The 13960-nt window shown below is 48.4% G+C and overlaps 1 protein-coding gene across 1 annotated transcript in view; it reads right to left on the minus strand.

The window, feature by feature from the left end:
* Nucleotides 1-13960, minus strand: part of ATM (ATM serine/threonine kinase) — a 77516-nt gene that overhangs the window by 44153 nt on the left and 19403 nt on the right. Inside the window, exons 19-29 of the mRNA XM_078878163.1 lie at nt 12461-12678; nt 11574-11656; nt 10097-10252; nt 9627-9702; nt 9113-9243; nt 7621-7741; nt 7238-7423; nt 6262-6422; nt 5030-5291; nt 3797-3909; nt 541-667 (exon numbers count right to left, since the gene is read on the minus strand). Coding sequence (XP_078734289.1) covers nt 541-667; nt 3797-3909; nt 5030-5291; nt 6262-6422; nt 7238-7423; nt 7621-7741; nt 9113-9243; nt 9627-9702; nt 10097-10252; nt 11574-11656; nt 12461-12678 — 1634 coding nt within the window. The remainder of the gene's footprint in view (nt 1-540; nt 668-3796; nt 3910-5029; nt 5292-6261; nt 6423-7237; nt 7424-7620; nt 7742-9112; nt 9244-9626; nt 9703-10096; nt 10253-11573; nt 11657-12460; nt 12679-13960) is intronic.

The following is a 13960-nucleotide window of genomic DNA, read 5'->3' on the forward strand; positions in this document are numbered from 1 at the left end:
ATTACTCTCTGTAGCTTCCAATTGTGTGAACCAGAGGTCACTTTGAAGGGACCTTTGAGGTAGATCTGCCAAATGGATACTTTTTCTCATAACAAGACCCGATAGCACGCTCGAGATAACATTTGGAAAATTTACAAAAAAAAAGATAACTATAGTGGTAATGGTAAGTGATGATGATGGTGGCAACAAAGCTGATAGAATAGATTATATTAATGATAATGGTGTTGAATTTTTTGCTGCTATTGATGATGATGAAAGTAGTGATGGTGCTGATAATGATGCTGCAGCAACCGACGCTGACAATGGCGGTAATGAAAGTGATTATGCTGCTGATGAAGATTATAGCGATGACAATGTTCCTGATAGATGATGCTGCTGATGATGAATGCATGATAATGCTGCTGCCAGTGATGACGATGATGAGGATGACTTGATAATTCCGATAATACAGAATGACGCTGCTACTGTTGATGACAATGACAAAGGGAGTGCTGATAAACGTGAGGCTAAACCGACCAGGACTGGGATTTGAACTCATACCGGCGTCCGTGCCAGGTGTCCAATGAGACTCTTGCCAACGCCGCCGTGGCACTTGCCCAGGTATTCCATGGAGGCACGAATCACGTAAGCGGAGAACGTGGGAGGGTTTGGAGCGGGGTCCAGCTCGCTGTGACGACCGCGACGACAAGTCAAGTCTAAATTAAACACTCCTCACAAATTCTAATGGCAAGAGCAGCCAACCAAGCACCAATGTGAGGCACAACTTGCTGTGAGCATCTCCCAGGAAGTAAACTAGTCCAAACCCTTCCCCCTTTCCTTAAAAAATACAAGGGTACCCAGTGCCATTCGTTTGTGAAGCCTCATCCTGCTGATGAGAATCTGTGACCTTGAAATTGCTCTACGATTGCCACATTCAAACAATTGCGTTCTGTAGGAGTTGAAGCTTGCATGTGGATACAAACGTTAAGAACTTGCTCGCCTCTCGATTGATGTATCCAATTAATTGTCTTCACGAAAAAAGATTCCCCATGTAAGCCTAACAGGCTGTTGGGGCAAGTGCTGTTAGCGAGCACCTATGAGGGCCAGCATGGATGATGAAGGCGTGGGTGGCCAGCACCACACCCGCCTTTGTCTCCCCAGTGGCGATGTTGACACATCGCACAAGGTAATCATTTGAGGCCGAGTCGACCGAGGGGAGGACCAGGACTGATTCAGATAATCGCCACTGGTGTTGGCCGTGAGTGGGAATCCAACTCGGGTTTGCAGCGTAGTGCAGCGCGCTAATTGCTACGCTATCATTCCTACCACCATTCGCCACTAAGTGGCGGTGACGTCACCACGAACCTTGTGCAAAGCTATGTGCATGTTGAGGCCACGTGAAGTGTCGAACGCCTGCTGGCAGGAGGTCACGGGGCAGACCCAGGTGCCACGGGTCGACTTACTGAGATGACTGAGATGACTGGCTGATGCACCACCTGTGCCCCCTACTGTAACAACTTGCTGTGCTTTAGCCACCCAGCGCTCCGCTCATTATTGTGAGCGTCGTTCCTCCACCCTCCATTGTTGTTGGAGGGCGACTGCCTCCAACTGCCCAGTAGCGTCCTCCACGAGCCTCCTCCACAGAGGCCGATCTTGACACCGCTGGTACCAGTCATCGGCAAGTCCACTCAGCTCCACATCCTCCTGTACCACATCACTACATCTCTTCTCTAGCCCGTGCCGCGCCTGTTTAGCCCCCTTGATCCGGCCGAACAAAAGCTGTTTAGGCATGCGGTGGCTGGGCATGCGGGCTACATGACCCAATGGTACAAAATACCCAGGCAAGTGCTTAGTTTTGGTGGGGCTGATGGTAAGTCCCCACCTCTTAGTGGCAAGCTCCAGGTTCAGCAGGAGCGCCTCCAACTCCTCATCTGATAGAGCAGCAATTACCAGATCACTGGCATTTATAACATGGTTGAGCAATAGGTAGCCATCCCTTGACCGCAACCGGGCATCAATCAGCCTCCCATTGTATCGACACCAAATGAAAATTTCTGAAGGCTTCACGAACTACGGTCGAAATAGATGGTAAATAATGTGGGAGCCAGAGGACATCTCTGTCGCACCCCACAGTGAACAGAGAATGGCTCCGATTCCCGGACACGTAGATTTACCCGGGCCCACTCAACATCATGAAGGTCCTTAATGATCGTGAGCAATGGGTCAGGGACTCCGAAAGCACGAAGAACAACCCAGAGCCCAAGCCTACAGATGATATCATAGGCCTTGACCAGGTCAATAATGCAGAGATGTAGGTCTTGTTGGAATTCCCTACACCTCTGCTGCAGCAGACGGAAAGAAAATATGGCATCTGTGCAGGACCGCCCTTTCCTGAAACGACATTGGGGCTCCGCAAGCCTCTCCTCAGCATGTCTGGCAAGGCGATGTTGAATAATCCTTGCCAGGACCTTTCCCGGCACACTGAGGAGTGAGATGCCCCTGTAGTTGTTACAGTCTGTGCGATCCCCTTTCTTAAAGAGGGGGACCACCAGGGCATCCTTCCAATCCCGCGGAACCCATCCAGTGGTTCAGACTGTTGTTATGATGTCATGTAGTGCAGTCTGTGCACAAACTCCACCCTCCCTGAGCATATCGCTTGGGAGATCATCTCTGCCTGGTGCCTTTCCTGGTCTCAGGCTTTGGATCGCCCTCAGTACTTCCTCAACAGATGGCACCTCAGCCAGCCATTCACAGGGGGTGACTTATTCTTCCAATATTTGAGGCACCGCAGCCTCAGCAGGGTCCCCACTCTGTCCCACGATGTTTTCCAGGCTGTGGGATTTCCCCTCCCCCAGGACCCCACAGAAATGCTCAGCAAATCTGAAAACCTGTTCCTGGGGGTGGGAAATTGGATCACCGTTCTTTCCTCTAATGATGGTAATAGATGTGGCACTGCAGGTAACTTTTTTTATGGAATTAAAGAGAGATTTGTGATCGCGGGCCATTGAGGCAGACTCCATCTCCTCAGCAACCCGCGACGACCAACCATCGTTGCAGCGCCTCACGGCTCTCCGAACCTCCGAGCGAAGGCTGCGGTAAGCCTCCTCATTCTCTGTTGTGGGGTGCTGTAGACGATGAGAGTGGGCCTGTCGCTTTTTCTCAGCCAGCCTGAACACCTCCTCTGTCAGCCAGGGTCTCTGAGGAGGTCTGGACCGTGTACCCAAAGCAGCCATTGCAGCTGCATGAGCCACAGTTCTAAACCTCGCCCATTTCCCCTCGACATCAGGAGGAGTGGGGGACGATGCCAACCCCAGCCGCAAGCGATGATGAAATTCTCGCTTGCAACTTTCATTAGCTAGCTGAGACCATGCCACAATAGGTTTGAATGGGGTCCTGGGTGTACACCCACCACCGGAGTGGAAGAATGGCAGGCACATCTTACAAGTCGATGCCCCATGTCCTTGACACCAGGTCCTGGTGTCAAGGACATGGGCCCGCATCTGCTGTTCCGTCCTTATGTAGTCCAGCAGATGTTCTTGCTTGGACCCGGCATGCAACCATGATGTTGTGTGGATGCGCCGATGCCAAAACAGCGTGTTGGTAATTACAAGCCCATGGGCTGCACAAAAATCTAGCAGCCTCCTCCTGTTGTTATTGAGCTGATCTGGCCCTTGGCTTCCAATCACTCCAGACCAGATGCTAGCATCATGACCAACTCGGGCATTGAAGTCACCCCACAAAACACACACACACGCACATCGTCTCAGAGGGCTCTCACCAGGTCAAAGCAAGAGGCCACTTCATGGTGTATTCTCACCTGGCATAGCGCCCAACATCTGACGGTTCGCCACACGTCGAGGGCTCATGCAAGGTCCCAAGTAACTCCGTCACAACCTCAGGCAGGTTCGCCTGCACCAGCTCATCTATCCTCTGCAAGGTTGTGGGGTTGGGAAGTGAGCAAAACAGGGAAGGCAAAGGATGGTTTTAAAAATGGGGATGTTGACTGTTAATCCCAAAATAGCTTGACAGACTGGTTTGTGACATATTATCTTAAGACTAAATTAGGGTCAGTTGATCAGGCTGTGGTTAAAGGAATACATTAAAGCCTGCTCCATTTGAAAGAAGTTATAAGCCACCAATCTGTCAATAATATCCATCAGAAACCGGCCATAGTCTGTCTACTGTCTTAACACTCCAACAGACAAATTTGTCAAGTCATTGCCGAGAAGCCCCATCAATTACCAGACCGTCTATAGTTTAAATATCCTGTCAAACCACTCAGTCTGTCAATAAGTCAAACATTGTCTAAAATGTCATCAGGGACTTGTCTGTCAGTTGTCCAAGACACCCCTTCAGTGACTGAGTGATCTGTCTATTGTCTAGAAACCACATCTGAAATGCAATCTGTCAGCCTATTGTCTAAAGACCCCACCAGACATCGTTATATCAGTCTAGTGTCTGACTTTTCCAAGACGAAGGTACTCTGCAAACCCACCGGCTATTATCAGAGATTTGTTCATGAAGTCATCCAGATATATAGACACAGACACAACTTCAACCGAGAAGATGGGTACTAAATGAGCAATCATTGGAAGGACGTTATTAACCAGCTAAAGTCTTAACTGACTGTGATGTATCCATCCTACCTGTCTTTGTCAGCTGTTATTTCCGACTCTCTGTGTGTCTTTCTCTCTCTCTGTGCATCTCTCCCCAATCTGCCCTGCCTCCTCCCCCCCCCTTCTCTCTCCCCCTGCAGTCGACCTCTCCAGTGCTGCCGCAGTGGCCCACTTCACTCCAGTGCACCCGGGTGCTGCGGCGGGGTCCACTTTCTGCCCCCCCCCCCCCTCTCCCCCCCTACTGCCGAGGCCTATATAACCTCTTGCCACGGCAGATCTCTCGCCTACTTCAGCAGTTCTTTCTTGCTGCGGTTGTCCCACCTGAAGCGATCAAAACGTCGTGATCTATTATTTTTCTACCTTCCTGACTTTACCGAAAGAACCAAAGAGTATGTCTGACAAGAAGTGCACGTCTGTCCAAGAGTGGCACTTGCCTTCTTGCCGAGGCAGTCGTTGCGGCACAGGAATTCGTAGACGAGCACGGCCTCGGTCCTCTCGTGCCGTGCGGCCATCGCCGGATGCCCTTTGCCCTCCTCCCCCTCCTCCACGAAAAGGGGCAGCACGCGGGTGAAAAGGCGCGGGAAGGCGCGGACAAGGGCGTCGCGCCAATCCACGCCCATCGCTGCGCTTGCCGCACGCACGCCATTAAAGTCCTGTCGCATGGCCAGGCGTGGTACCACCTCCAGCCAGTGCCGCCTGCGACACAGAGAGGACGGAGGAGCAGCTGCGTTGATAGCGTTTTCTCATGATCGTTCATGTGCAGCCATTTTGTCAGGAGCTACCCATGCCATGGGTGTCGAGAGGGTTATTTGACCATGCTTTGCCCTACTGATCAGACAAGCTGAGCATAGATGTACAGTACAACTATGTATTTTGCCGCACTGCCTTCTGCTGCTTCCCCCGCAGTCGATAACAGCCTGCGAAACATGGTGGTCACCCATCCAAGCACTATCCAGGATAGTAGCCTGCTCAGCTTCTGACATCTAATGGGATCGGGCAAGATCCAAGCGATTTGGCCATGCGATGTAACAATGACCCCAATGGATTCACCCACCTCTGTATTTTACTCTTACTACTTGCAGTCTGTGTCAATTTTATAATGAATGAAAAAATATTTTCAGCCCTTTGTCAATTTACCTCGGGATGTGGGCCTCCCGATGCCATGTCAGTATTAGGAGTTGTTTGACATTACTTCACCAGTGCGGGTTCGTGAAGTGGGGAGCACGTCTGGTTCAGATACTACTTGCAACTAACATTAACCAGTCGGAAATCAAACTCGGGTTGGCAAGTTACTAGTGGGCTGCCACGCTGCCAAACTCGCCATGGATATTTTATGAGATACCTATTGTACTACTGTCATCAGTTGGACACTTACCGATTTATTTTGTCTATTGTCTAACACATATGGTTGTTAGACAACAGACTGGCAAACTGGTATCTTATGAGTTCTTTAGACAAAACACTGACAGATCAGAGTCTGATAATAGACAATAATATGTCAGTTGTCCCTGATATGATCTTTTGGTAATGAGACAGGCCTCTGATGTAGTATTTAGCCAACATACTTGAGTACAACAGAGAGTGGTTTGGAAAGTGTCTATGTAATGTTGAGGGGGAAGAGTGTGCGAGATGGCGAGTGAGTGGGTGAACTGGGGAACGAGCTCACCTGTAAAACTCCTCCACCGTGTCGCATTCCAGGAGCTGGAAGGGAAAGTTCTCCAGCGTCTTTCTGTCCGAGAGCCAGTGGTGAAGCAGGTAGCCCAGATGAGACTCCAGGTAGCGAGTCGGACTGGCTTGATTCAAGGCCAAAGACACCACCCGCACTGCCTGCACAGCAACAACAAAAGCAGCAGTGGAAAAATAACATTTCAGTCGATGGACATTTGATGATTTAATAAAAAATGTAAAGCGTTGGGAGAAAGAGATCTATTAAATTGGCAAATAAGTGGTTCAGTAGTGTCATCTTGGAGAACTTTTTCTGGACACAATGCCATGTAGAACTGGTAGTAAAAAGAATATAATCTGGATTGAGTGCAGTAGTTGGAAGCACAGATTCAAGCAAGCGCATAGACATACTCATACACAAATCTACACTCCTTAGAAGCAGTCACAACTGCGCTCAAAAAGGCAAAGAGACTTTTGGGGCAAGTGCTATTCACGAGCACCTATGAAGGCTGGAATTGTACGCAATGGGGTGGTGTGGCCAGCAACATTCCCAGCTGTCTCCCCAATGCTGAAGTTTACACGCTGGAGGGACTAATTTAAGGCAGTGCACTAACCACCGCACTCCTGCTTCCCACACACACGGACGAGTGTTCACACATGTTTGCACCTTCATGTGTGGGCCATCACAGCCCACAAAAATCCCCAGTAAAGCCTTAACAGACTGTTGGGGCAAGTGCTGTGAGCGAGCAATTATAGAGGCCAGCACGGCAAACGAGGGGGTAGGTGGCCACCACCACGCCCGAACGCCATTGTCTCACCAGGTACTCATTTCGGGGTGAGTCTACCTAGGGGAGGCCTAGGACCAGACCAGATAATCGTCACTGGTGTTGACCGTGAGCGGGAACATAATTCAGGTCACAGAGTAACTGCTACACTACACCCCACACACACACATGTACTCACACACACGGTCCCACCTTCGCGATGACAGTGATGGCTACGCCGTGTCTCAGCTGTGCCTGCACCATTGCATACAGCGCCTGCTTCTCACACAGCGAGCTGCAGCGAGCCACTGTGCCCAGCGCCGCCAGTAGCACCGACGCGCCGTTGGGTTCAGAATCCACACACTTGTCCTCGGGTTGGTCCGTGCCCTGCTCCTTCACCTGCCAAGAGAGAGAGTAATAGGAGTGATGGTTGGGGCATTGCTCAGCTACGGAGCAGACAGAATGTTGTATGCATGTTGAACGTCTGAGTTTTGAATCTAGATTTAAAAGTGGATTCCTAATATTGGAAGGAACAACGTTCCAGATGGCTGTTGTGGTGCCCGAATGGACGGTCATGACACCAGTGGCTCACTCACCGCGGTGCGTAGGCACGTAAACACCTTCTCCCGTACTCGCTCAAACGAGTCCTGCTGCACAGCTGGCGGCAGCGGCTGCCACTCAGCTGAGAGGCCGTCACCCGCCCGCTGTAGAAACAGCCTGGCATACACAGGGAAACATTCGGTGCTGCCGCAAACCGTGTGGGCCTGAGCTACTTACAAATCACTGCTCTCTGTTTTATAATGCACACATGCTGTGTGTTACTGCTGTGAGTAGTGTATCTGGAGTGTCAATGTGTTCGTGTGTATTTCTGTACACAGTGTAATCTACGGTATGTTCAATAGGAAAAGCGCTCTGCCGTGGCGCTATGAGGTGGAAGTTAGCTCTTTTTGAATGGTGTTAGGAGGGTGAGTTTTAAAAAGGAGAAATGAACTAACGTGGACACCTTCTGAATTGGTAATGAATGTCCGCCATCTTGACACTCCCACTTAATGTTCAGCAAGGCAGCTCCACAGAATGTGAGCTCTTGTAACGAAGCGCTCTGGGGTTAAAGGTCGAGAAATAGACAAGTGCTCTGGATTGCTCTCAAGCGCTATGCCCATTTGAGCACACCGCTGGTGTGTTAACGTGTGTGCGTCTAGAAATCACGACTTCCTGCGCATCTAGTCTTGACTGTGTGCACCTGAGGATATGGTAGTCTGATAGTGTCAAGTAACACATACCTGCAAATTGCATGGAATGAACACCACATTGCAGTCAACACATAACGACATTAATAAATAATTGACCGGCGTATAAACGCTGATTCAATTAGAAAGTTCTCTCGCCGAAACAGTTCCACATGCTGTGTGAGTTTTAATTAAATATTTTATTAAGTTGAAACTGGCGGGCATGTTGGAGCATGCTTGGGAGATTGCCTGTTTGGGTTTTTACTCTCGGGACACTCAAACTGTTATGAATTTCGGATGGAAGAGCCTAGTTATCGTTTGCGCAAAAGGATGTTTGTGATTTTTTTTAATGTATACATTTGTAGACCAAGTGAATATGGAGATCGAGGCAGAACTAGAGAAGAGAGAAAAGTAGAGTCAAGACAGACAAATAGAGAGAAAAATAATGGCAGATTTAGACAAAGACGCAGAGGCAAGGAGAGATAGGGTAGGTGGAAAAACAGATTCAGAGGTAGAGAGACACAAATGGAGACAAAATAGGACGAGAGACCGCAACAAACGATTGACAGAGGGAGACAAACACAGATATACAGTGATAGATACAGAGGCATACAGATAGACAAAGAGAAAGACAGAGAGACAGGAAGAAAATGTTTAAATGGGACAGAAGAAAAACGAAAACAGAGACTTACCTAATTATTGGAAGAAATCCACAAAAAAATATACTAACCTGTTTCAAATAAAAATTTGGCTGAATGACGAATTGGGTGTGTCCCTAATATACACCGATGCCTTCTGCGCACCCAGCCTTCAACACAACCAACACACAGGCGACAGCAACGGGTTGGAGTGGCAGGTGCACCTATGGAGTGCCTGGGCCGCCAGCATGCGCACACGGTGCTGCCTGTCGCCCAGGAACTCTGGGAAGGCCTCTCGGACGGGCAGGGCGGTGCTCTCGACCTCCAGGATGGCCCACCTGCACTGTGCGTCCACCTGCACGCGAAGTACGGATATCAGAATATCTATACTGGAGGAATCCGGATGAGCTATGAAGCTCTTTTTTACAGATGTCCACGGGTAGATGGAAACGTGAGGACAGCAACTCGCATGCTGCGTAGGTGACGCACGGACACTCTTGGCCACCAATGATAAAGCATCATCAAATCATAAGTACCTACAATATTCACAGCATTCTGTGAGTGCAAGGCTATCTTTGTACATAGTCTGCTGATTGACAATGACAATAATGCAATATTTTATTATTTAGGTAAGAATGATACGAGGAGTGTTGTGGGGCTCCATTGAGCCTACTGTCACTGGTCACTTCATTCAATTCCTCATTTGTTTTCTTAATTACTTTACCACCGGGACGATACCTCAAGCATCGTGGCCATGCATGTAAGCAAGGCGGCTCGCACTGCAGCCGTGCACTGCCCCTTGCCGCGGAGTAACCTGGGAAGCAACAGAAACAACAAAATGCATCAAATGAGTGGAATTTATGGTCCGCACTCAATCCAGAAACTTCATCCGACACGACACTTGCGTTCTCCCAACTTACTCTAACGCCACACTCAAATCGCTCCTGCAAATCATTTAACTGCCCCTGGAATTACCTCCACAAGCAAACCACCGAGCAGTGGAATTGGCCAAACATCTTGAAAAAGTCTTGACACTCGGTGAGGCTCTCCTGAATAAAGGGCATGATTATCATTTTGCGTGTTCATATTTGACTCTCCAGAGCAGGTGCGCCGAGCGGTATGCTGCATAGGACTGGCTCACTGGTGCTGGTTTCATTGCAAGGAGACAGTGGGGTATGAGGTGTCAGGGGTGGGAAGTTAACATCTACCAAAAGCCGGAGAGTGCAGCCCGAAGTTTCTGACGGGCATCTGTGAGGTCTCTGTCTGACCCCGAGGTGCAACCCAGAGCACGAATGAGCGGGGGCAGCCGGCACAGCAGTGCGGCACACACTTCCTGATCGCTGCGGTAGTGCGAGCAAATGGTCCTGTGCAGAGCATACGCACATCGAACAGCACAAGGTGACGTCAGCAGGGCTTCGTATGTAACGATTCATGCATCCACCGATAAAAATCAGTTCCTACCCAGATGAGCATCTGGCATATGCTCATAATATTTGTCATGAGCATGAGAATCGGTTTGAATAAAAAAAATCGAACATTCAGTTATTAATATAAATTCTTCATTACATCAACAAAATGTATGTCATTTTGCTGTTACTTCTGTATCACTCTGTAACCCAGGACCTCACTTGTGAATGAGATGTTTAGTCTCAATCATATCTCACTTGGTTTCAATAAAATAACTTATACTGGTAGGAACGAAGTGGACCAGACCACCAATAGATTATATCGTCCGTCCGTCCGTCCGTGTATCAACATCGCCCCCTACTGCAAACACTTGGCAGGACCCTACAAAAACCTTTTGACTCAGTGGGGCTTTCCTGGCTTAACAAGTGTAATAATACATTATATTTATATTCTTTGGTTATTCGTTCCTACCAGCCCACCCCGCAGGGTCCTGTTTAAATGAATGGATGCTTTAAACTGTCTAAAACATACTTCTAAGCCATGTATGTTCAGATGGGTCCATCATCGCATTACAGAGTTGACACATACCACACAGCAAGCAAAACAGAATCGGTGAGTAAATCAAACTGTAATGCTGAAACGGATTGACTTGTGATAGTGTAAGTATCCATTTAAGATCTTACATGACGAGGGCAGTGGTATGAATACCATGAATGTCTACCCACCATTCATGAAAGATTTAGAGTCATTCACAATGGTATACACATAAAGTAATAAGAAGTGATAATAAAAGGTCAAAATGCCCTTATATTGGTTACGGGCCAATGATGTAAATTACACATGACAATGGAATAAATCTGCAGTCAAGGTTAAAAAACTAAATACTGTTTCAAATAAACAATGGAACAAAAGAAAACTATTTTAACCTTCACTGCAGAAACTCATTTATGAAGGTCTACAATTGCCAAATCCACATCCGAACAGAGGAGTTAGAGCACCATTCCTAAGGAATGTGAACTAGGCTTTGCACGTAGGCTTTCGCGACCAATATTATTCATAAAATAGGTTTTTGGGTCAGATCGCGTTGTTTATAAATGTGTCGTAACACTCCACCACCTGACACAGCCAAACAGTAAAAAATGTGTTTGGCCGTGTTGGGTGGTGGAGGGTTACGACACATTTATAAACAACACGATCCGACCCAAAACCCTATATTATGAATAGGCTTTGCATTCCCTACTTTAAAATTCCACAATCAAGCAACACCGAGTTCAACACCTGAGCGAGGTAAGCAAGGAGCTGTAGTCCATGCCGAAGGGGTCTCCACCTGTACTTGGAAATTTCTCAAGCAGGCAGAGGTACTGTGGACATGACAAATGGAATTAATGTTATTTGTGCCATGTTATGGTCACCAGGGTTTAGAGCACTGCACCCAGAGTCGGCACGCCCTTGTAAACTCACTCGCGGAGGCCCCCTTCTCCCACCCGGCTCCCCCCCGGCCGACCCTCTTTGTCTTCCCAATGCAATGCCTCAACACTTCTCCGCCCTCCAAGTTTTCGTCGTCCCCCAGTTACGATTAAGGCTACTACAACCTCTCCTGAACACTTCCGCCTGTTCTCCTGGCACTAAAACTACAGCGCCACTTTAAACAACCCCATTCTTCATCTCAAATCACGATAATTCTACGTACAATTTTATAATCTGCACTCCTTCAATGGTGGAGTAGCAAAACTACACGAACTCTTTTCTGAAGCCCTCTCATGGTGAGCAGACCTTGACAGTGGCATTTAGCTATTGAACACATTGCCATGAGCAAGAATAGCGGGCAGCCCGTCATTTCGATGGGGTGACAAGACACTCTCACGACACCCGTCTGACCCTCGCCACTCGCCAGATTATACGGTAGAGTGGGAAGCCCCCTACAACCGCACACAGCCCTACCTAACGGCACAAGACCTTCCCTTTTCTCTACAAATTATCTACATATATTGCATATATTACCAACTACGTAAAGAGAATGTCACATTGCATTTTTACATTGTTTTGAGATGTGGTTGTATTTAGATACGAGAAAAACCCAAGCATTTTATATTGTGATCAGTGCCGTCTCGGTGCTACAATACGGCGCACGAGCCGCCTGGCCTTGTTGCCAGAGCTGTATTCACCATCCGAACGTGCACAGCCCTCTTGAGGTCCAACTGCGCCGGGCTGCACAGGGTCAGAAGGCCACACCTCAGCTGGCTGGGGTTGAACTGGGGGGCGGTGCCTGAGACTCGGGCCGCCACAGATGCGCCGTGCGCGCACGCACACAGGAAGGCAGTCGTGTCCAGAGCCAGCTGATCGGCACGGCTCAGCTGCTCGTCCGAAAGCACACACAGGGGCACTGCGGGGGGCAAAGGGCAGAGGCGGCAAGATCAGAGCGGAGCATTGCCAGCTAAGGAATTTTAGAAGAGTGTGTGCATGAGAGACGGCAAAAGGAACGCATTTATTAGCTAATTAGAGAATGTACACAGACTGATGACATCATTCAACTGTTGAGTATTGCAGGGCACATAGCTAGAAGGGATGATGGCCAATGTTCAATCACAGTGGCAGCCAAGGAACGGATCGCATCCGAGAGAAAGTCCATACTGGATGTTGTAACGATGAAATCAGCTTGAGTGCAGCTGCTCGCTGTATTATTACATTGCAGGATCGCGAGAGACGGCAATTGCTTTTGGAGGGAGGCCTTCAGCCAGCAACGTATTAACCGAGGCTGATGATGAAGGCATGTGTAAATGTACAGCCCTTTGTCAATCCACTGCTGGATGAGGGCCTTCTCACACAGTGCGGGTCCAAGCAAACCGCGTTGTACAGCTGGGCACACCGCGTCATAAAGCAGTAATGCCAACTAGGATGTGAATGAATAATGACCAGGATTTGAACTCAAAACCTTTTGACTATAAGTTGAGGAATTTAACCATTTTATGAACTTTACTCTCCATACAAGGTAGTATGTAACTGCATTAAATATATACTGACTGGATTTCCTGGAATGCAGTTGCTGACTGGTTAAGAATAAGAGCACTCGACCACATCATAATGCTCCCACACATTTTCAGTGGTGGCCTTGACAGAATCAAAAGAAAAAAAACATGTACAACATGACATACTTTTCGAGGAGTTATTGACAACAAATGTAGAGACTATAACATTCCCATCACCAACAATGTGGTTTAATGACATGTGACTGAATCCCACATTCGAAACCAGCATCTCAGGATTGTTAGCTCAGAGATCATCCATGACCTCATCAACCCAGACACCCGACATGAGCATGAAGAGTTCTCAAGCTATCACTCTTTTTGGAGGCTCAACCAGGAACACGCGGTCAGCTGACAGCCCCTCCTTCAGTTAGTCCCACCCACTTTGTATTAACCACACCCATTCAATCACTAGCCCCACCTACACAGAATGGCCTCATGCTTTATATTGGCTCCTAGGTCCTTGCCTACTCCTCTGCCAACACCACTACTCAATTATCTTGGCCCATGAGGCTCGAACATTTTAAACCGGGACAAAATCTCATATTTTATCAATACGTAAATAGTCACAAGCACAGCCTTTCTGAACATGGGACGGTCCAAACGAGAGGATGTTTGGTAGCATTGATGAGATATCCAGGG

The sequence above is a fragment of the Lampetra fluviatilis genome, chromosome 50, assembly GCF_964198595.1.
Source record: "Lampetra fluviatilis chromosome 50, kcLamFluv1.1, whole genome shotgun sequence".
NCBI lineage: Eukaryota > Metazoa > Chordata > Hyperoartia > Petromyzontiformes > Petromyzontidae > Lampetra > Lampetra fluviatilis.